General features: G+C 40.4%; 1 protein-coding gene across 6 annotated transcripts; it reads left to right on the top strand.

Annotated features, from left to right (window-relative positions):
- The first annotated feature begins 278 nt into the window (after nt 1-278).
- On the top strand, nt 279-21678 carry ZBTB21 (zinc finger and BTB domain containing 21). 6 transcript variants are annotated; one of them, XR_009743422.1, is made up of 4 exons: nt 1225-1413; nt 4885-5060; nt 11332-14672; nt 19688-21678. XR_009743422.1 is itself a non-coding variant. In XM_061453514.1 (3 exons), exons 2-3 carry the CDS (start codon nt 4927-4929, stop codon nt 14516-14518), a joined length of 3321 nt encoding a protein of 1106 aa, XP_061309498.1. In that variant the 5' UTR covers nt 1225-1413; nt 4885-4926; the 3' UTR covers nt 14519-19519. The 6 variants fall into 6 exon arrangements, 5 of the variants coding, with proteins under 5 accessions (XP_061309502.1, XP_061309498.1, XP_061309503.1 ...); XM_061453514.1 differs by lacking the exon at nt 19688-21678 and having other exon boundaries at nt 11332-19519; XM_061453517.1 differs by lacking the exons at nt 1225-1413; nt 19688-21678 and adding an exon at nt 2446-2482 and having other exon boundaries at nt 11332-19519.
- The last annotated feature ends 974 nt before the right edge of the window (nt 21679-22652 follow it).

The following is a 22652-nucleotide window of genomic DNA, read 5'->3' on the forward strand; positions in this document are numbered from 1 at the left end:
CCTCCCGCACGGGAGGTGGGGGAGCGGGTGGCAGCCGGAGACGTGCTCGGGGACTCCAGGCGTTAAGTCGCCGTCCCCGCCACGCGGCGCCGATGGCCGATGAGCGCGTGTGAGGGCTGCCGCCCGTTCGGTACCTGTCTGGAGAGCGGGAGGCGGGTAAAGGAAGGGAATCCCCGTTAACCGTCTACTCCCCGCTGCCCTTCCCCACCGCCGCGCCAGCGCGACGGCTCCCCCACCCCCCTTGTCATACCCCCCCCCCCCCCCCCCCGCCCCTCCGCCGCTCCCCCGCCGGCCAATCGGAGCGCCGCGCACGTGACGAGCGTTCCCTTCGATGACCTCATCCCTGGTGTGGGATGACGTCAAATTCAAGATGGATGGAATCACGGCGGCGGCGGCGGCAGCAGCGCGCGCGGGCTGAGCAGTGAGAAGGAGGCGCCGTAAGGGGGGCAGCAGGGGTGGGGCGCGGCCGGCGGCGGAGAGGGTGAGTAACGGCAGCGCTTTGCGCCCGCTCCGGGGGCTGCCCGCGCCGCGCGGGTCTCCCCGTGTACAAAGGCGTCTTTTCCTGACGTAACTCTGAGGTGGTGTTTTTTTTAACCTCCCCTCCCCCCTCACCGAGCGGGGCTGCGGTCCCTGAGCCGCGCCGCGCGCATGCGTCGGTTACGAAACTCCTGTCGCTCGCCTTCCCCCTCCCCCCTCCCCGCGCATGCTCCCTGCTCATTGAGGAAGCGGCGGCGGGTGTCCGCCGCCGACGGCCACATAAGACTCGCTGGGGTTGCTGCCTTCTGCGCATGCTCCGGCTGCCCATCGCGGGCGTGTGGTGCGCCCCCCTCCTTCTTCGCCCGCCCCTTTCCCTCCCCGCACGGCCGGAGTCCCGCGCAACTGCGCCGGCGCGCCTGTGGCGGAGCGCCTGCGGTCGTGCTCTTACTTTACGCGCATGTGGGGCGGCGGCGTTGCTGGGTGCGGAGTTCCGCGTAATTGCGCCTGCGCCCCGCTTGCGGTTGGGTGGGGTGGCGGGAAGGCAGGCGCGCGGGGCCGTACGCTCGCCCGCCTGCCCGCTCGCTCGCTCGTGTCGTTTCCCCCCCCCCCCCTTCCCACCTCTACCTGCGCGGGAGGGAGGGTGGCGGCACCGCCTCAGGAGGAGGTTGCCCAGCCCCGCCGCGCCGCAACGGCCGCGTGAGGAGCCGCCGGGGCGCGGCGCCGCGGAGGCTGCCGGCGCTTCCGCCTGTGGGGCTGCCCGCGGGCAGGTGGCGGCTCCGGTCTTGAGCTGTGAAACATGGCAGAGGAGCCGGGGGGGCTGCGTCTCGGTGCTGTAGGTCCTCCCCGGTGTGTCTTGAAGGGAGAGCCGCGCTAGCCTGCGCGTTTCAGGGCGGAAAGCATCCCAGCAAGGTTCCTGCGGCGTATAAGTACATGCAGGTATTAAAGTGTAGCTTTGACTAGTCCAAGTGTTCTTTGGCTGTGTTAGTCATGAGGAAAAAGTGTGTCTCGTAATCTAGCGGGAAAGTCCTTCCTCTGGACTGCACAGCAGCGTGTGCTGTGCCTGCAGAAAGCTGTGGGAGGTGTTTGACCTGACCACAGCTGTCAGACAATCTTACTTTTAAAGTCCATACTGTCACTGTATGTCCAGATTGGATACAGCTCATGTGAAGTACTGAACGGCAGGAAAACTCAAAGGAGTTATTACTGAGACAGGAAATACTGTGGAATCTAATTCTGTCCTGAGTAAGTTCTTAATAATGAAATGGCACTTGTTTTAAAAGCTATTTGTTTTTTTTTTTTGTTGTAGTGGGAGTAAGCGGTAGGTAGGCTGCAGGTATAAGAAGGGATTATGGTGAATTCCATACGGTGAGGATCTTGTAGTTTAGTTACAGTTAATATTGTTATCCTCAGATAAAAGCTCATATCAATATAGATCTTTTTAATGTGTTTTTTGTACAACAAGGTTTTCAATACTAAATGAGGGGTAGTAGATGTGTGTTACAGGTAAATCTACTGCTTTTTGTTTGTGTTGCCTGAACGCTGCCAGTTACAGTGTTCTGTTCTGACTTTGTGCTGACAAACCATCTGCTTTGACTAAAATTTTCCACCAGGGTTATGGTGATGTTCTTAAGGGGAAGTTTTGAGCAAACTTTAGCAACTGTTTTTATAAACCTTGTTGGCAAAAAAACGCAAATTATGTGGCCTTTTTTGTGGTGGAAGGGCATCTGACATCGCTTTCTGTCAGAAATTTTATTACCCACATGCTGTATGGTTGTAATCTCATAAGAACATTTGGTTTACCTGTAGGAAGTCCAGACATCTAAAGATGCTGCGAACATCTAAGGAACTGTCATTTGCATGTTCTCAGCAGGGACTTGCAGGGAGATGTCACAAATGACAACCTGTGGAGTTTTTAGCTATAACGATGTGTGCCAGACACATCTCCAGCTCTGAGCTCCCCTGCGGCCACTGGAATGAAGATGACCCCTTGGGAGCAGAACTGAGAGTGAGTGACCATGTCTTTCACTCTCAGTGGTGTTCTTGCTCCTCCACTAATTTCAATATTGCCTTGTGATCCCAAACAGGATTAAAGTCATAATGAGTTAGGTGCTTTTTTTAATGCATAAGGTAACTTATCCTTTAGTATGCATTATCACTTATTTGATGTAAAAAGAGGCAATAGATTCTAAGTTCCTGAAGTCCTTTTTGCATTCTACCTTTAATCGTACACCAGTGTGATACATGTTGATATTTGTGCTTCCTATTCCTAGTGTGTAGGTTCCTGGTGGCAGGGTGATACTTAGTCAGGTGACTCAAATTCAACATGTTTCTCAGTCTGAGAATGCTGCAGATCACTAGAAGCTTGATTTCGCTAAGAGATTGGGGTTTGTGAGCTCATGTTTTTGTGTTTTTGTGTCTGTGATGCTAGAGAATACCGATATCCAGAGAATTAAATAGTTAGTGCTGTGATTTTCATAGTAGCGCTGACTACGCTTTCCTTAAAATTAGTTAGAGGCATGCTGATGTTTGGGTTTAAAGGATAACTTTACAGGAAGCCATGAGCTTTTTTACCATATTGAGGTTGTTTCTTTTCGAACTTAAGTAGCTGTGAAGCAGATACCATAAAAATAACATCAAGTAATTTCCCATTACAGTAGTCAAGATTTTGACAGTTGTTTCATCTGAGAAATAGTGATAAGTATGGTCTATAAACACGTGTAGACTTCCAGGGTGGAGGAAGGAGGAGCTGGGAGAGGAAGTTGGGCTGTAACCACCATATGGTTTGTACTGCACTGGGAGGTACTATGCTCTGAGTCACGCACCACAGTCACAGCTATTTCCAGCTCTCATTAAAAGAAATTATCAACTTCTGAGCGAGTGAGCTGTTTCATAATGAACTCTACTACTTTTAATGATCTGCGATGCTTGGTAGGGAAGAAAAAGAAATCTTGAGAGGCAGCAAAATCTTTTGTTGCAAGTGGAAAGACTGCAGTATGCCCTGCTTTAAAATGTATGTTCTGTGCAAAGGGATTTGCTTTCCCAAAATATTTATAGTATAGATTTAATATTAGCCTATGTGCTGTAATTTTTTTCCTTCTTTTTCTTAATGATAATATTTAAGACAACAATTCTCTTACATTTTCTTTCATTCAGCAGTGAAATAAAAAAGTAACTATCTGTTGCCTTTGATTATTGGCTACTTTATGTATTACGTTGTTCCAGAATAGTTTGGGCATATTTTATGAGCAGGAGAGGAAGTGTTATGCAGTAGTTCCACCTTCTTAAACTCATTTTGCCTCCACCACTGCCACCATCAGTTCAGCAGCCTTACAGACCATCAAAATAGAATTTTATCACCTAGTCCTGATTGTTGAGGGGGTTTTCTCTCTGAGATTTAGTGAACACACCTCTGTGGTACAAAACCTTTCGTACAGTCTGTGATGAAAAGGCATGAAAAATCCTTTGGCCATATAATTTCAAAAAAAATGTTGTAATGCTTTGTCCTGCCATAGTAATCTGTATACAATTAAATTGCAGTCTTCAGGAAAGGAAGAAGTATTTTCACTTTTTTTGTCTCAGAGCATTAATCTCCTTATCCATGGTTTGTCCTGCATCAGCACTTTAACGGTGTGAGTAATCTTTAGGTTGCAGTTCATTCTCAGTAATCTCTTCTTGATAAGTTGTGGTGAGCACAGAGACAGTTCTTACATGGTGAACAGTGGGTGTCTCTGCCACTTCTCGCTCCCCATCCCTCTCATCCACTGCTTTTCCTCCACCATTGTGTGGCTCAGGCACAGACCGGCGCCAAGCCTGACACCAAAGTACACTAGAACTAGGATTGTGCCACTGTTCTCAGTGGGGTGGGTGCCCACGAGCTAAAAAAGCATTAAAGGTACTTTGGGGTGAACTCTTTGGTGTTCTGGTCTGAATACATTTGTGAGTATCTTCAGAGAATCTTTTAAAAATTGTGTACTTGAATAGTAAATATGCCTCGCAAAAGCCCTTTCGAAGTAAGAAACGTGAGGAAAAGCAGCAGAATTACAGTGGTTTCTAATCACTGTTTGCCACAATGTAATTTACCTGTCACAACCAAAAGGAATTGGTTTAATTTGTGCCAGGGTATAACTCTTAAGTACAGTCTTTCAGCTGTTGAGTTAAATGGCCAAATTCCCTGGAAGTTCAGTAAGAACGGGGCCAGCTCCTCTCTCATAAATACTTTTGAGGAAAGTGTTCTTGTTCATGGAGGGGGATTTTTAATTATGAATTTTAAGGTATGTGAGATGTTGCCTGCCTCCAAATGCACGTGGACTTTGAATAAGCTGAAAATCTTCCATGTGCTATTCATGACCTTGTAAATCTCTTATGTAAAACTCATGTAAAATTGCTGTTGTCTTTCCCCTTTTGCAGTATCGTCTTCCCAGTATCTTGCCCATAATTACTGATGGCTGAATGGAGATGATGGCTGAATGGCGTTTTCTTTGGATCCCTTCAGTGGGTGGAAGATACCTGCGTTCCCTGAATCATAGGTTTCTCACTTGGCAATTTTTAGGCCCAGGTTTTATATTAGTTTTGCATGTTTCAGAGTAAGTGCATTACTTTTCCCCCAGTCTCTTGTTTTCTTACAGAAATCTTAGTGTAAACACAATTCTGTTGATAGAAAAGTACCTTATCGTCATATAATTGGCTTCTCTTCCCATCTGAAATGTACTTTGCCTGTACAAAGCACCTTTATATTAATAGAAATGTGCCCACAAGTAAGGCTTGTCATTTTCACTATACCAGCAAAATCAAAAGCAGTATGTAGACAAGATTTTATTGTGAATTGAGACAGTTAAACAGGGAAAAAAAGTGGCTTATATAGTAAAGCAGATAACGGAATATTATTCAGTTTGGTAAGTGTATCTCAGCATTACCAGAAAAATAATAAAGTCAACCTGGAGAAAGAATATATGTGTATATGTTTGATGTGTGTCTCCCCTTCTTCAAATTCTCAATTTCATGCATCTCTTACCAAAAAGTCATACGAAATATTTCTGCAGATGAGGTTTTTGTAGGTGTTTCTGTTGTATAGCCATCAAGCCTTTTGAGCTTGCCCCATCAGAGACTAATGGCAATGTTCTGAAACTCAGGAGAATAAAACCTGAAGGGACTTTTAGCGAAAGATATTTTTTAAGTTTCTTAGTCCCTTGATTTAGTTTACAGAAACTTGGATGATGAGTTAGACACCTTTCGCTTGAGGCATTGAGGCTAAGCACAAATACTTTCTCAAACTGTGTTTGCTGTGTTTTAATCTTCATGGACTCTTTCAAGAAGAACCAGAAAAGCTCACAGCTAGTGCCCTCTCCCTTATATCTAGTAGCTGTGCAATCCTGCGGCTGGCTGGATCAGTTTGCTGATCTGACAGCGAGCTAGTCCTTCCCTGGTGAGGGAGGAGAGATGAATTGCTCCTTGCAGGAGCTCCTTGCAGGAGCAATCCCTGGTTAGGTTAGACTGAGAGTAAAATGACATTGCACGCTTAGCTGCTGCTTGTTTGTAAACAAGAGTAAGGACCAGTGGAACTTTGTGGTGCTGCTCTGACGTCTTGTAGTTTGCTGCAAGTTGGGAGGAGCTATTTTGAGTGTCAGTTGGCAGAACTAAGGGTACTGCGTGTGAAAAGTAGCCTCTAATTTCAAAGGTAATTTCTTATATCAGGATACCTGTTAATTCTTTGTCTCTAGTGGGGGGCAAAATAAACTGCACAATATTATAGAATTTCTTCCTTTGCTCTAAATTTCTTCTGCTTTCTGTGTGAAGGATGAGTGGTTGAAAATTAATACATCAATTTCACACACTAGCAAATACATTATTTATCTGATTTTATGCCTGTCTTCATACCAGTGTCTCCTTGCTGATGACCCATTGGAAAAGAAAAAAAGTCTGTCTTCATGGAGAAAGTCTGCAGTATTATTTCCAGTGAAAACAGTGATAGCCATTTAAATCACATTTGGTTCAATCCAGAAAAACAGAATCCCCAAACTTGCAACGAGAGATTACTCAAATATTTGGTTAGAAAAAGATTATACAAGTGCAAACAACCTTGCTCTGCAGGTTTGGAGCTTTCACATATAGCTTTTGGGGATGTGTAGCAGGGAGTGTGTCTGTAAATATATATACATGGACTGTAGGAGAATATCTGTGTTGCCAAGGCTGTTGATGGGAGCAGAGGCATTTGATGAACTGCTGTCAAACTGACATAATAAAATCCAACATATGATCCTTGAGTAGAAGTTTAAGCAGTGTAGGTTCCTTTTGTATCTGAACTCATGGTGAGTAATGAAACGTTTTTCCCCTGTTGTGTCTGAAGCAGCATGTGAATTTTCAGAGCCTTCAAATCCTGTGCAAAGCACTTGCAACTGAGTGCAATATTCCCGCATTTACAGGGGGATACACCAGGAAGTCATTTGTGTTTCCTGGCTGACTTATAATCCATGTTTCTATGTGTTTTTCAGTGGGTTTGCTCCCACCACACTTCTTGTGTACGTTATCCCTGTTGAAACCCCTGTTCAGTCCCCAGTCTTGCCAGTCTCCTCTGTTGTTTCTTCCTCCTTCCTTGTATTCTCCGCTTCTAGCTGCGGTTTCTTACAGCCCTGGTGCTCCTTGCTGCGGCGTTGCATCTCATTAAGTGTTTCAGGTTCTCACTGCCACCCCCAGCATGCTGTTAACACAGCTTTAGCTGACAGCTATGTTGTTGTAATGGAAGTCAGCAGGCAACATCAACATCTTATTTTAGTCGCTTGTGTATTTGCAAGTGCAAGCTGTTATGCTGAAATTGTTCACATAAATACCTGCCTAATTCTACCAGTAAGGTTTCAGCATCAGTCACTTCATTGCTTCTTAAGGTCAAGTTTCAGATGGGCAGAGCTGACCAAACCACTTGCTGACAAAGAAAGGGTAGGTTCTTGTCTTCTTTTGCTGCAACTCTGGTGCTTATTTGACCTCTCGGTGAGCTGGTTAAGCTCCTAACAGTAAAACAGCAAAAATATCTAAAAAGCTGGATTGATTTTGTTTGTTTCCCGTTTCATTTTAGGGAGCTGAATCAACTTACTGGGAGGGCAAATGAGCAGCAGAGATGGTGAAAGGAAGAGAAGGGTACCACAGGGCTGGGAGGATGACATGTTATAGTAAGGGGTGGAGGGGAGGAAGGGGAAGTACCACTTCAAAAGCAGGTGTATGTTGAAGATCAATAAGCTGCTGGGCCAAAGATTAAGCTTTTTCACCCTTTGCTTGTGAAGAGCAATTTCCTTTTGTCAGAAAGTAATTTTGAAATAGTAGAATTGTCTTTTTCTATCCTTGTTCAAAACCAAAATAAAATAATCTTGCACCAAATTTGGTATTTAGATTTCTGAAATCTTGTTTGCTGAGATTGGTAGAGAGGGCTGTTGAAGACTGACACTAAAATCAGGAAGGCTGCAGTGCTCCAGCTGAACTAGCCCTTCTTGGGTCTGGACTCTTGCTGTCACTGTTCCTCCTGAGGACCAGCAGCTGCTGGCGTGTGGCACCTGAACACAGACAATAGGAGATTTTTCTGCTATGCTCCTACTGTTCCCTTGATGTAACCCATACATTATGGAATTGAAGAGGAAAAAGCTTTGTTTCCAGTGAGTAGCAAAGGTGGCTGGAAAAGAATGGTTGGAGAGAATAGAAGCAGATTATCTGGAGGAAAAACGTTAGGTAGTTAGTGGCAAAATAATCTTCGGCTGAGGAAGTACGAGTCCTCAAACACCTGTAATCAACATCTAGTATTCAAGAGACTGCCATAGTTCTGTTATCTGCAGATAACAGGCTAGGCACACCTTTTTGTGTCAGGCTGAGCACAGGGAGCCAAGCATTGGCTGTGAGGACAAACTGTTGTAAGGAGTTTTTGTCTTCCTGTGGCTGCTCCACTACCACCATTTGCTGCCTCTTCAGTTATGCCAATGCAATTGTTCTTGAGATTGTGGTTTAATATAAAAATTGACCAGCATTGGAAAAGAAACAGTATTTGGGTTTTTTATTTATTATCTGAGCTGCAGTGTAAAACATGCCTGCGAATATTTGTACTGGCAGGGCTGAAGGAGTGAACTGCAGTGTGCAGTCTCTGATCAACTTTGTTATTGAAAAGTGTTCATGTAGTAAAATTTTAATTCAGTGTACATTTGCTGTAGTAGTCTTTGGCATTTTTTTGTATCTAAATATTTCAGGCTTTCAGTTGATCTGTGTAAACATCTTAAAATGGTTCTGCAAACCAGTTCTGGTTTGGTCCTTGAAGTATCATAGCTTGTTTTATTTCTGACTGTTACATTTAAAGGCTATTAAGCTGAAAGTCAAGCGCTTGAATTAGGAAATTCCAGGATTAATGCTGCCTTTGCAGGATTAATTATGTCCCTTGCCATTTGTGTATGTTGCGGCCTTGGTTACTGTTAAAGTGACACAGTTATATTGTACAAAAGAGTTCTGCCTCCACCTCACAGAAGCGACTGCTCTGAGAATAAAAGGGAGGATCGTAGTGGAATGCTTATCCCTGTCTTATTTAATGTAATAAATTGAAGGTGTCCTGTGAATAAAAAGAATGTAGAAGAAGGATGTGTGACTTGGATTCTGCTTTAGACCTGCAGATTTTACACCTGTCTCTACTAATAGCATTACTGGTTTATGAGACTGTTGTAAGGAACACATAGTAATTACATGGTGTTTACTCTGTGAGTGTCTTACACAAAACACAAGGCCTGGGTAAAGCAGATTAAAATGAAATACCTGAAAATATTTCAAAACATTTGACTAATATATTCCTTTCCTACTGTGTTCTTGAAGTATGGGTTCTACACCTGCTTCTGTTGGATTTCTCTATAATACTGCTTCAGTTCAAGTTTCCTTCATAAGCATACTATTCATCTGTTACCTCCATATCCTATGCTACAACTTGCATCCAGATGAATCACTTGAGTTTGCAAATTCAGTGTCTTTCAGATGAAGCTAAAGGAAAAGATGCATTCCTGGAACACTCGTTCTAATAACACTCCTTGTGTTAATGCATGCTTAGGCCATGGGACTGGATTAGAGCCAATCAAACTCCACCACTTTAAATTGCAGTGGCATCTGCAAAGGATACGGGTAGCACTGACAGTCGTTCTAAGCAAAACATAGAAAGCTAACTTAAGTCAGATTGGTTTCTCAAATTCATAGAAGCTTGACTGCTCTGCATTTTTTAGGGGGATTGGGGGAATTATGCATTGTAACTCTGATGTGAATTAAGGATAAATTAGTGTTTATGAAATGATACTGCAAAGCGCTGAAACACTCAGTACCAATCGAGTGAGGAAACAGAATTCTGCTTTTGCTACAGTCATGATGCTGTTAAGTCATTCAGACAAGGTAGTTTGAGATCTAGAGGTGGTAGCTTAGCCCTATGGTATGATCAATGCCCCACGACTCTGAATGCAGCACACTTTTAAGTCATTTCTCAATAATACCGATTTAGACTTTGATCACTTACTTGTATCCATTTGTTATAAGATATACCACCCACATTAATCAAAGGGTTATAGCTTCTTAATATTGTTTTTTATTATCAGTTTTCCTTGTGAGCTGATGAATAGTGACACCTTTTTGTTGTAGCGGCATACATCATGTATAAATTATAAACTAAAGAGTAGTTTCTCAAGTCAGCTGTGAAAGAAGAGAATTGCTTCAATCAGACACATCACTGGCTTGTTTTACTACCACCATGGAGGAAGATAGTGTAAAATTCTTAAAGGTTAACTTGAACAGAATTGTAAGCGCATGCATGAGAAAAGAAAATTGGATATTGCTGATTTCTCTATGTCTGTGCATGCGCACAGATAATACAAATTTCAGCTCGTGTCCCAGAAGTTCTTGGTTTAAACCAACTTAAAACCTGAGTCTCTTCTTTTGTTAAGATCTAATTAGGAGCAGTGTACTGAGTTACTGAGATATCCTGCAGTAAGAAGCAGGTTGTGTTTTGAAGCATATGGAAATGGAGATTTCTGTACTGCAGTTTAATTGGTGCTTAGTGTACTCTTGGATGCATCTGAGGATAGCTGTTCCTCAACTTTATGGGTTGTGGGCATAAAGTGCTCTTATTTTAACAAATAAAACAGAGTTAGAATAAAGCAAGCACAGATACTTCAGTTATAGTTGTGTCACTTCCAAGAAACGAGATCCTGTCCGTGCAGTTATAAGTGACATATTTGATAGCTAGAAGTATATATTAACAATACTTATTAAGCCTAAGCAAACATTATGAATGAATCTAGATTACAGACAATAATCCTGTTTTCTTCTGCCTTCCCAGTATTGCTCTTTCCATCATCCTATTAAAAATTATAACAAAATCCTGTTAATTTGTTTATTCAGCAGGAAACCGACAGGGTTACTTAACCTCAGAAAAGTGGCTTGGCATAACTGAGCTTTAGATATCTGATTCAAATAGTTTATCAATGTAGTTGTCAAGATAGATCTTCATAAAGCTAAAGCTGAGATGATAGTGAAAGGATTGAACTGTTCCATCATGTGGACAGATATATTGCTGGAAGAGAACACAGTCCACCAGTTAGTTAGGTGTAATATTCTTGTTGTAAAATGAGTATTTAGCACTGTATTTGAAAGCAGGCACATGAGATGGTTCTTCTCATGCTTGTGGTAAGAGTTTTATTCTAATTCCCATAGCTTTCCTCCAGACAAGATGCTTTCTTCAGCACTGTTGATGTTGGGTTAGCCAGTTTATGAAATACAGAAGGATTAGGTGTGTTTACTTTAATCTCTAACAACTGTTCACAAGAGGTAACCTACAACTTCTTTTTTGTTGTTCTTTTTCAGAAACACCAGAATCATGGAGGGGCTCTTGCATTACATAAATCCAGCTCATGCCATTTCACTTCTAAGCACACTGAATGAGGAGCGTCTAAAGGGACAGCTGTGTGATGTTGTTCTCATTGTAGGAGATCAGAAATTTCGAGCTCATAAAAACGTTCTGGCTGCCAGCAGTGAATACTTCCAGACTCTGTTCACGAATAAGGAGAATGAGTCTCAGTCAGTGTTTCAACTTGACTTTTGTGAGCCAGATGCTTTTGATAATGTATTAAACTACATTTATTCTTCATCCTTGTTCATTGAGAAAGGCAGTCTTGCAGCTGTGCAAGAGTTGGGCTACAGTCTTGGAATATCCTTTCTTACAAACATTGTTTCTAAGAGTCCTCAAGCTCCTTTTCCTGCTTGCCCTATGAAAAAGATACTGTATCAAGATGAAGATGAAAGTAGTTCTCAGAAGAGAAGTGTCATTGTCTGTCAGAACAGAATTGAAGCACAAGTGAAAGGTATAAATCAAACACATGATTTAAGCCATACTTCTAAACCTTCATCCTCTGTTGCTGTCAAAACTAGCAGTAGACCACAAGTAACAAAACCAGCTGAAACCCTTCACAACTTGTCACTGACTGAAAGGAGATGGCTGAAAGAAAGCCCTGCGAGCTATACCAAGGTTCATGAAACTTCTGGAACTGTGGAGGATCAGAGCAGAGGTGGTTTACTGAAAAAGAACACAGTACTTCCTCAAATGCCTTTAGCAGAAAAAGAAATTGCAAGCGATGAACCAGGAAGCAGTGGTCAGCTTTTAAGAGGAAAGGCTGCAGAGATGTCATTAAAAAGATCGCGCCCACCAGTCTTGTCTCTGCGTGGTACATCAGAATCTACGTTTTTGTTGCGAGAGGCAGGAAAAGGAAGTTGTCAAGGTGAAGACAGGAATTTGCTATACTACTCAAAGTTAGGGCTAGTAATCCCATCTAGTGGATCTCGTCCAGAAAACCAAAGTATTGACAGAAGTGGGCCACTTGTAAAAAGTCTCCTTCGAAGATCACTGTCCATGGACAGCCAGGTTCCCATTTACTCACCTTCTGTTGACCTAAAACCTTCACAGGTATCATCATCCTCCTCACCAGGAATTAATGATTCCCAGAAGACATTTAATGTTGTATCTCAAAAGTCATCCTTGAAAGAGTCATCAGAGAAATTAGTCGCAGATGAAAAACCACAGGTAATACACCCACATCGCCTTAGGTCTTTCAGTGCCTCTCAGTCAACTGATAGGGAGGTTGCTTCTCCTCTCACAGAGGTGCGAATAAAAACTGAACCTAGCAGTCCACTTTCAGATCCTGCTGAAATAATAAGAGTTACAGTGGGTGATGCTTCAGCATTGGCAAATAAAGACTTTTCTTTTAAAACTGAGGATGATCATAAGGAACCAAGCAGCCTTCCAGCAAAGAGGAGATTTCAAGCTGATAGAACAATACCATTCAAGAAACTGAAGGCAGATGAGCAGGGTTCTCCTGGGTCAGAAGATAACTTTGAGGAAGGCTCAAGCCCTACGCACCTTGATGCTGATTTTCCTGATTCTGATGTCAGTAAAGATGAATACAGTGAGTTGGAAGAAGCAAGGCCAAATAAAAAATTTAAATGCAAGCACTGCCTTAAAATTTTCAGGTCAACAGCAGGTCTTCATCGTCATGTTAACATGTATCATAATCCAGAGAAGCCCTATGCTTGTGACATATGCCACAAGAGGTTTCACACAAATTTCAAAGTGTGGACGCACTGCCAGACGCAACATGGAATTGTGAAGAATCCCTCACCAGCTTCCAGTTCGCATGCTGTTTTGGATGAAAAATTCCAAAGAAAACTGATTGATATAGTGAGAGAGAGAGAAATTAAGAAGGCTCTAATCGTTAAACTAAGACGTGGCAAGCAAGGTTTTCCGGGACAGTCTGCTTCACAAGCACAACAAGTCATCAAAAGGAATTTAAGATCGAGAACCAAAGGAGCCTATATTTGTACCTATTGTGGGAAAGCGTTTCGTTTCCTCTCACAATTTAAGCAGCACATAAAAATGCACCCAGGAGAGAAACCAATTGGAGGAAATAAGGCTCTTAAGCAGAAAGATCATATTCATATTGAAAGTCCAGCAGAAAACAAAGAGGTTTATCAGTGCCGTCTTTGCAATGCTAAGCTCTCTTCACTTATTGAACAGGGAAATCATGAGCGACTCTGTAGAAATGCTACTGTCTGTCCTTACTGCAGCCTTAGATTTTCTTCTCCAGAGCTGAAGCATGAGCATGAAAGCAAGTGTGAATACAAGAAGCTTACTTGTCTTGAGTGTATGCGTACCTTTAAATCATCCTTTAGTATTTGGCGTCATCAAGTTGAAGTTCATAATCAAAACACAATGGCTCCATCAGAGAACTTTTCTTTACCTATCCTGGATCACAATGGTGAAATAACTAGTTCATCAAGATTGCCTCCTCAGGCAGAATCCAATAAAATGAACAATTTTGTTACTGCAAAGGAAGATGGTGTGTTCAGTGATTCGTCAGAACAAATAAATTTTGATTCTGAAGATTCCTCCTGCCTCCCTGAAGACCTGAGTGTTTCCAAGCAGTTTAAAATTCAGATCAAAGAAGAGCCTGTGGATGATATAGAGGATGAGGTCACCGAAACGAGCAGGGAACCGAAGGAAGTAGTCTCCAACAAAGATGCTGGTTTGTGGCCCTGTGAAAAGTGTGGGAAGATTTTCACTGTACGCAAACAACTGGAGCGTCACCAAGAGCTGTTATGCTCTGTGAAGCCATTTATTTGTCACGTGTGTAACAAGGCCTTCAGAACCAACTTCCGGCTGTGGAGTCACTTCCAGTCTCATATGTCACAGGCTGCAGAGGAGTCCACAAATAAGGAGCCTGAGATATGTCCACCAGCTAATTCTCCATCACCCCCACCCTTACCTCCTCCCCCACCCCTCCCCAAAATCCAGCCTTTGGAGCCTGATAGTCCGACCGGCTTATCTGAAAGCTCCACTACTACTGAAAAATTGTTTGTACCACAGGAGTCAGATACACTCTTCTATCATGCTCCACCACTCTCAGCAATCACTTTCAAAAGACAATACATGTGTAAACTCTGTCATAGGACTTTCAAGACTGCTTTTAGTCTTTGGAGCCATGAACAGACACACAATTAGCTTTAACAGATAAGTTTAAAAGCTGGTTCATTGGAGGCTGTGTTCAGGATCTCAGATGTATGCCATGTAAACTAGAAATTCAAGAGGATCAAAGTGACAACAAGGATGAGGAAAAATTTGGAATTTGTGATGCTGCTTGAATTTGAAGATTAAGGTAAACTAACTTGGTTAGTAGATAGCAGAGTAATTTAAAATACTGTGGTCTGGGATCTAATAGTAACAGAATGATTTTAATTTCATTTAACACTGAAATGCGATCACATCTGGATTGTATGCATGGATCTTCATCCCGTGATGTTGGTGTGTGCGTGTGTATTATATATAAAGTTATATATTAAATGAAAGAGTAACAACAATTTGGAGTCTAACTGTGAGTTTATAGTAGTGAAATACTGTAACCAACTTCATTATTTTATGGGTTTTTTTAAGAAATAAACACATGAGCTCCATATAAATACTTGCCATGCACTTGCAGTTAGGGAGGAAGTGGATGGAGTGTCTTGCTATATTGACTTAGGTCTTAGAAACCTTTAGCAATAACAAAGAAACCTCAAGTTTGAGTAATCCTGATGTTATTGGATACAAATGTTTGATATTTTAAGGGAACATAGGATTGTTTTTTTGTTATATGGAACTTGTGCAGATTAAAATAGAAAGTCAGCAATATTATTAAGATTTTATATAAAAAGTAGCAGCAAGCCTGCTTTCAGCCATTTAATTATATGTTTCTAAGGAAAATTGGGTGGGAGGGTGTACTTTACTTTCTATAATGTCCAAAGACTAATTTACTATAGATACTTTGGTAGTTGAAGTCGTATTAACAGCCATCTTAATGCAAATGGTACTGTTTATAATATGAACTAAGATTGAATGGATGTCAGACAAGTTTCATAATTTTGTTTCCACTATTTGTACAACTGTTTGTAATTCTAACTACAAAGGAATGTATAACTATTAAATCAAAAAGAGAGCTCATTAAGGCACAGAAGATGAGTTCTGTTCCTACACAGAGTAATAAGCTTGGCCATGAGTACGAAGATATGTTTTAATATAAACTAAAAATGTAAATATTTATATAGACACCTGTATAAATGAAGAAGTATGTATTTGAAATTTGTATTAAGCATACATATCCAGCTCAAAGCAGAGGAAAAGCATCACACTACAATCACTGCATTTTATGAATACAATGCATAGAATATTTCTTTCTGACGCTTTCTGTCATGTGTGATACCGTGTTGCAGTTTTCTGATTTGTTGAAAATCATGGTAATTATGGGATGCAGGTATTTTGTGTGGTTCCGTTATTTTACCTCAAATCAACTGGAGTGTTTAGTATGAGATCATTGATATTTACCAGAAGCTATAGTAAGGGTCCAAAATTACTCTGTAAGTAAAAGAAATATTTACCCAGAAGTAGGTGGGAAACTAACGGTGAAAAATTCTTCTACTAGAATTTAAACTTGGAGTGGTGATGAATTAAAGTGAACATAAATGATGCAAACAGTGTTTATGATCCTGACCAACTTTACCCTGTGTGGGCTGGGAGAAGGGATTTGCATTCCACACTACATACTCTTGAGTCCAGTCTGTGTTTGCTGAAAACAACAGGTCATGAGTTCCAGGGGAAGCAGGAAAGAATCTTTAATTTCAGCATCTCAACTAAGAAGAATTGCAAGCTGATACCAAGATTTAGGCAAATCAAGCACAAATGTAACTCCTAAGAATCTGAAGATGGGAATCCTTAGTTAGGCACATGCAGGAGGAGATTCTTTTCTCAGTGAAAGCCCAAGTGTGTCAGAGCACAGAGTTTTTTTATCATTATTTTTCCTGTAAGTTAAATTTAAAAGAATTGGCTCAGGATGGACCCCTGACATTTTTTCAGCTACCAAAATATTGCAATGTTCCTTTCAAGCCTCTTCTGTTTCAGTTTTGTTTAAAATTGTTACTGAACACTTCTAATAGTAACGTGTTATTCTTTTTTTTTTTTTTGTCCTCTTTCAGGCAAATGATACCTGAATATGATTGCGCTAATTTGTTAGAGTATCAGTTAAACTCTTTTGGTGACATTGCAATTAAAACAAGGTACTTGTTTAATAGTGACATTTTTAGTTACAGACTTTTTTATTTCACCTAATTAAGACTAAATCTCTTTCTTACCAGAAATAATTTCAGAACAAGTTTATTGCACTTCACCTGGTTTAATAAAATCAGAAAAACATAAAGTTTCCCTAAGTATCCTTTAAATGTATTTAAGAAATCTGTCCATATAAAATATAATCATGGGGTGGGGTTTTTTTAATGGTTCCTAAGTTTTCATCAATGATTCCTCTACACAACAGTCTGCAAATTTATATGTAGCCTTTTAAAAATCCGTGTGCTTTCTGAAGCAAGATGGCAACTAGGTCAGCTGTGTCATAATGGTCTAACTTCCAACTGGAATTCTGCTATGTAATACAATGATAAATTTCACACACTTAAATGAAAAGTTTGTGCAACAGCTTTGAAGGAACCTTGACGTTTTTCCTAGTACACTATGTGTTATAAAAAAATACATAAAATATTTTGGTCTAAGTAGCCTCTTTCTAAGCGTTTGGGTTTTGGGGGTTTTTTTGTTTGAATTTTTGTAAGTTTTTTTTTGAGCTGTGTGGGTTGGTTTGGTTTTGTTTTTTTTTAATTCAGTTCCTGTTGTTTAATAAAGGAATTCAGGATCTCTGAAGTTTAAATAGGAGATATTTATATAGCAGTTGTGGTTTTCTATTAGCTTTTATACAGTATCTTAAAAAGCCCTTGATAGAAGTGTTTATTTTGGAGGATACCGAATAAATATGCTTCCACTTATATAACTTTAATATATGTTTTAAAACTTAAATTATGGAAAAAAAAATGTTAGTTGCTTGTTTATAAATAAAGGTCTTTTGAAGAGTGTCTAGTTTGGCCTCAGCCAAAATAAAAGGCAAATTTATTGATACAGAAGCCTGTCTTCATCATATTTTGTTTAATATTTTAGCTGTGTGCTAAAGTGACACAAAGTTCGAGGTCTTGTTAAATATAAAAAGTGGTTTGCTTCTTAAATTTTGTGACAGGAATGTGCAGATGTTTTAATATATAGATTAGAATCTTTAATTCTTCATTTTTTTTGCTATTTTTATAATCTGTTGGATATATCTCAGAGGACTATCCTGCTTCAGTAGAAATACAGTGGAAATGTTTCTTGCATTTAAGAGGAGCAGGGTTGAGCCATGAAACGTATTTTGATTTGTTTTTCTTTTCAGGCACTGTGTTGGCAAAGTGTCTAAGTTAAGTTCCTTTAAGATCAGTCTTAATTTTTTAAAAACATGTGCTTAAGCTCTTTGGTAGATTGGGACCATGATCAACCTTGAAAGAGCAATGGCAGAAAATAGGTACAGAACCAAAAGTTTAAGTTAATTTTCCTCTACATAAAAACTGCATCTACAGCTAGGGTATAGTTCTGTAGTTTTATAAAAACAAAGGAGATGAACCAGTAATAATAGAGTCTCTACTTTGGGGGGATTTTTTTTTTTTGTAAGGGGGAGTGAAACACCCTCTGACAGTTAATTGGGCAGATAACCTGCTGAAGCAGTGGGTGACACTAGAATTTGTCTTACGTGTTTTAGAAGGGAGATGTAGCCTTATCCATGAACCAAAACACAGCTCTGAAAGTCTTCTTCCTGCATTTCCTATTTAGGCAGGCCTTCTAGTGACATCCAGTAGATTTATTTTTTTTTTGTCTGATGTTTGTTTTTCCCCAAGTAAGGGGGGGCCGCAGGTTTGGTCTGAAGCTATACGTACTCTTTGTTTCCAAGCTTCCAGTGATAAAACTACAAGTTACTCACATGGGATAAGGACAGACTATGCCTAACTTTTTGGCACTAAACAGTGAGGGTGCAAATATCTGGCATGAGCCTGTAATCTGGCAGGTGCCTATACTGTTTAATAAAATTGTTTACATTTTCCTACTAGAAGATTTAGATAAAAATCAAAGCAAGCTTAAGGGTTTGGGGTTTTGGGTTTGTTTGGTTTTTTTTTAATGTTACTGTTAATGAATCAGTGTTAAAAACTTTGTTGTTGTTTTTGTTGAACACAGCCTAATAGTATTTTTTTAATGTCATTGATTCTTGTTTATTTAAAATGACTTGTGGAAAATTGTACTATAACTGTTGTACATAAAGGGACACTATCAAGAGAAAGGTTGTATACAGTAAACGTACTTATCTGTATTAAGAATACTTGATATTAATAAAATCAAAGAATTTAAAACCAGGAATTGAGTCATAACAAGCTGCCTTGGCATCCTCAATTGTTGCAAGGATGTCTAAAAAATATATCTGAATTCTGTGGGTTGAGCTTATTTTCCATGTTGCTTTTTCTCTCTCTATTCCAGAATAAAGGACTTAATCCATTTTTTGCTTTTCTGGTTCCTCAGCCATACAAATTACTTTTTAAAGACACAAGCTTCCCACTATTGCAGCAGCATCTTTAATTAAAATACGTACATAAACCCAGAACAAACTATCTTTTGCAATGTAACATGCAAAAAACATATAAAGTGCACATTTTAAGGCTTATTCTTGACAGTGTCCCTTTAAAAAAAGCCAGGAAAATGGGATCACTTTTAGTGCTTGGGTACAGAGGAATAGTTTCTTACAGTTTCTAGAAATTTGAATTACCCAATATATTTGCTATGGAGTTTTCCAGTTACACAAAATCACTTGTCATTTTAAAGGATTATAGAGGTAAGACAAAAGAAGCTGGTTTTATAATCCTGTATACTTTACAGTCATTCTATATCTGTTCAATACCTGAGGATGGCTTTTTACTTTTTTTAGGACTGAGACTTAATAGCTTAGGGTAACTTTTCTTTAATGTAATGTAAATCCATTGCTGCTTTGTACAACTTTTTCTACTGTGTGTTTTCTTTACTTAGATCTTGACTAAGAAATGTTGGCGCCCAATAAACTTACACTTTGTTTCTTTTGAATTACTGTGTCTTATACTGGAATCTCTTGGCAAAGTGTGATGTTATTGTACATACCATTGTGTCTGCGGGATGGGAATTTTGTTTATAAAAGAACATCTTTTGATCTATTTCTTGGATGTAAATGGTATTTTTTACAACACTAAAATAATCGCTTTTTGTTTGTTTTAGTACATGCCCCACTGAACATATTACTGGAAAATACAAGAAAACCAACTGCTTTAAACAATCTCTTAAAAACTTGAGTGCAGCCCAGATTGTGCTTCTTATTCAGAATGGAACTTTCTGGAAGCAAGGTTACATCAACTGAGTATCTCTTTCATCTAAAGAGATGCAAGCCTGGATCAAGCCAGATGTTTGCAAATACATGGTCAGGACTGTTTATGGTATTTTGCAGTGCTCTCATCGAAAGCAGTTTTGCTGCATGTATTTCCCTCTTCAAAACCGCCTGGATGTGGATTCCCATGATGCAGAAAACTGTCTTTTGAGAACAGGGTTTACTAGGCCCCTCTTCAAAGTAAATGAGACATGTTTGAGAACTCTTAGGCCAGTTTTCTCAACTCCTTGGCCTCCACAATGTCTATCCTTTGTGCAGTTTGGTTGAACCCATTGACCAACTTCACTCACATTTAACAGAGGAGCAAGGTCTCCGAAGTTAACCTTTAACAGGTTTCATAAAAATCACTGACTGAGTAGCAAAGAATGGTCTTAGTGGGAAGGACAAGATTTACATCAAGAGCATGTGCTGAGCAGTTACCTGTGGTTTTTACCCCAGCACTTGACATCCCAGCGTGTGCATGTGTACTATCTTGTCAGTGTAAGTAAGTGTGGCAATAGGTCAGGTGAAACATAAGGCAGAGCTGCACTTCAGAAGTTAGGTGAGCTGTGGAAAAGGCAAAGAGAGGGCTGAGGGCTGTTCTCGAAGTTGTTCACGGAGTCATAAATCACCAAAGGTTTGGCTCCCTCTTTCTCCTTTCTGCATAGGGAACTCCTCCAGCTCTTTCCACATCCAGTTAAGATCTACATACAGTCCTCTCTCTTACTGTTTCAGAGCAGACTAAGATCTACTTAAATGCTTCACAGAAAATGCCTGCTCTAGAGACCATGCAACCTGTATTTGATATAAAAGCCAAGAAGCAAACTAAAATGATAAAAAGTTACTGATAATGCTGTAAGTATTATGCATATTTTCATGGTGGTTCTAATTCCAGCTGTCTGCTTCTAAGACAGTGCTCTGCAAACAAATCAGTAATGTTTACTTACTTTCCCTTCACAGGATGTTTCCAGTTATCACTCTTTTTTTAATATACAAACACTAAGAGGATATTTTTTACTTCTTGTATTACAAGTATCCTACGTGGGTAATATTTGTTTCCAGTCCTGAAATATTCTGATAATAAGAATTTTCAAGGTCTTGGCTGCAGGGAAGCAACGTACACAACTTCTATTTCCACTTCATATTACATGTGTTGAAAGAGTATATAGAAAGCAAAGACAGTTTCTGCTAACAAAGAATTTGCTTTAAAGTGCCTCTGCAGTTTTGATACTATTCTTAACAGTTTCTTAATGTCTTGTCAGTCCAGGGTCTAGGATGGATACAGCTGTTCAATATCATGGAGCCTGGCTGTAAACGTTAGCTTAAGCTGGTATTTGTGGGCGCATGCTCTCATCCAGCAACATGCATCGCTAAAATGAGGTCCACTGGTGTTAAAAACGAGGCAATGATGCCTCTTTTAAAACGAGGCAAAGATGCTGTAACATCTGTGAAAAAGTTTAAGGGAAGAAAAACTTCCCAAAAGATTGTTTAATACAATTTCCCTTACAATCTTGCCTTGGAGAAAGTTCAGATCCTTTTGGAACACTCTTTGAAAACTGCACATCACAAGGGCTTCACAAGGAGTGGCAATTATACCTATGGAGATACATTCACAGTTTCTCCCCCTTGCCACATAAAAGACTTCCTCTCTGTATGGCAGCCCAGGGCTGTGATTAACAAGGCAGCTGCTGTTTCCTGCTGCCTCTTCTTCACTCATCAATTGACTGAGCAGCCAAACACCATGAGAAGGAAACAACTTTGTTAGCTTGTATTCAGATTACTTGTCCCAGAAGAAATTTGACTGAGGCATGTAAAAGCATGTAAGCGCATCTTTTAAAAGCATGAAAACACATCTTTTAAAAACATGAGAAAAAAAACCCAAACTATAAAATTACCAAACTGTCACTCTGAGCAAGCCTGGAGGAGAATTACAGATACTAAAAATGAGATTTGAAATTGGGTGGGATTTTTTAGCAAGCATTAATTACTACAAGACTGAAAAGGGGGAAATCCACAGTTTTATGGAGGTGATCCTATAATCTATTACGTACCTCTAACGCTTGTGTGCATGCACTAGGAGGAGCCAGAAATAAAAGACTGAACCATCACATCCACCTGAAGAGCCACACTTGAAAGCATCACACCTAAGGCAAACCCTTCTCTATATCTATTTGTATGTATGTATATAAAAATGCATCTGAGTGTGTTTAACTATGGCTCAGTTACACTGAAAGTGCTGAGTCTGGATAATATTCCCTGTTAGGTCAAAGGCATGTTACAATACACTTTTGTCTAAAAGCTAGCTGTCTTCTCTGGAGTATTTTCACTGTTCTAGAAGGCAGCATGGGTTCTGAGATTTTTCAGAAGCCTTTATTTCATACTCTTGCTACTGATTTCCTAGAACATTGCTTGAAATGTGTTTGCTCTCAGTCTAATATTTAAAGATCTCTTTTAGTACTTACGAAGTCCTTTCTTCTTTCTGATGCCCAGTGTTCCCAAAGGTAGTTGGTCTTAGTGTCCTCAAGCATGTGTGTGAGGGACATGAGTGTTTGTACTGCACGGAAGAAGCACACATCCCTGGGAAGTCAGCAACTCCTGGGCTGGAGCCTAAGATTTAGGAGAGGCAGGAATCTCTCCAGTAGTTCCTTGCTGTTTCTTCAGATCTATCTTTGACATAAGAAGCCTTAACCAGTTGGACGCAATGTTAACTCTGAGGCTAAATTAACCCATAAGCAAGAAACGATGTAGCTGGAATCACTCATTGTGTCTAGAGTGCCGTCCTTGAGGAAGGCAGCCCGCAGTACTGCTCATGCGTATAGC

Source organism: Pezoporus flaviventris, unplaced genomic scaffold (assembly GCF_033815535.1).
Source record: "Pezoporus flaviventris isolate CSIRO_AGI_PZ_B2104156 unplaced genomic scaffold, CSIRO_AGI_Pfla_v1 ptg000015l, whole genome shotgun sequence".
Classification (NCBI taxonomy): Eukaryota; Metazoa; Chordata; class Aves; order Psittaciformes; family Psittacidae; genus Pezoporus; species Pezoporus flaviventris.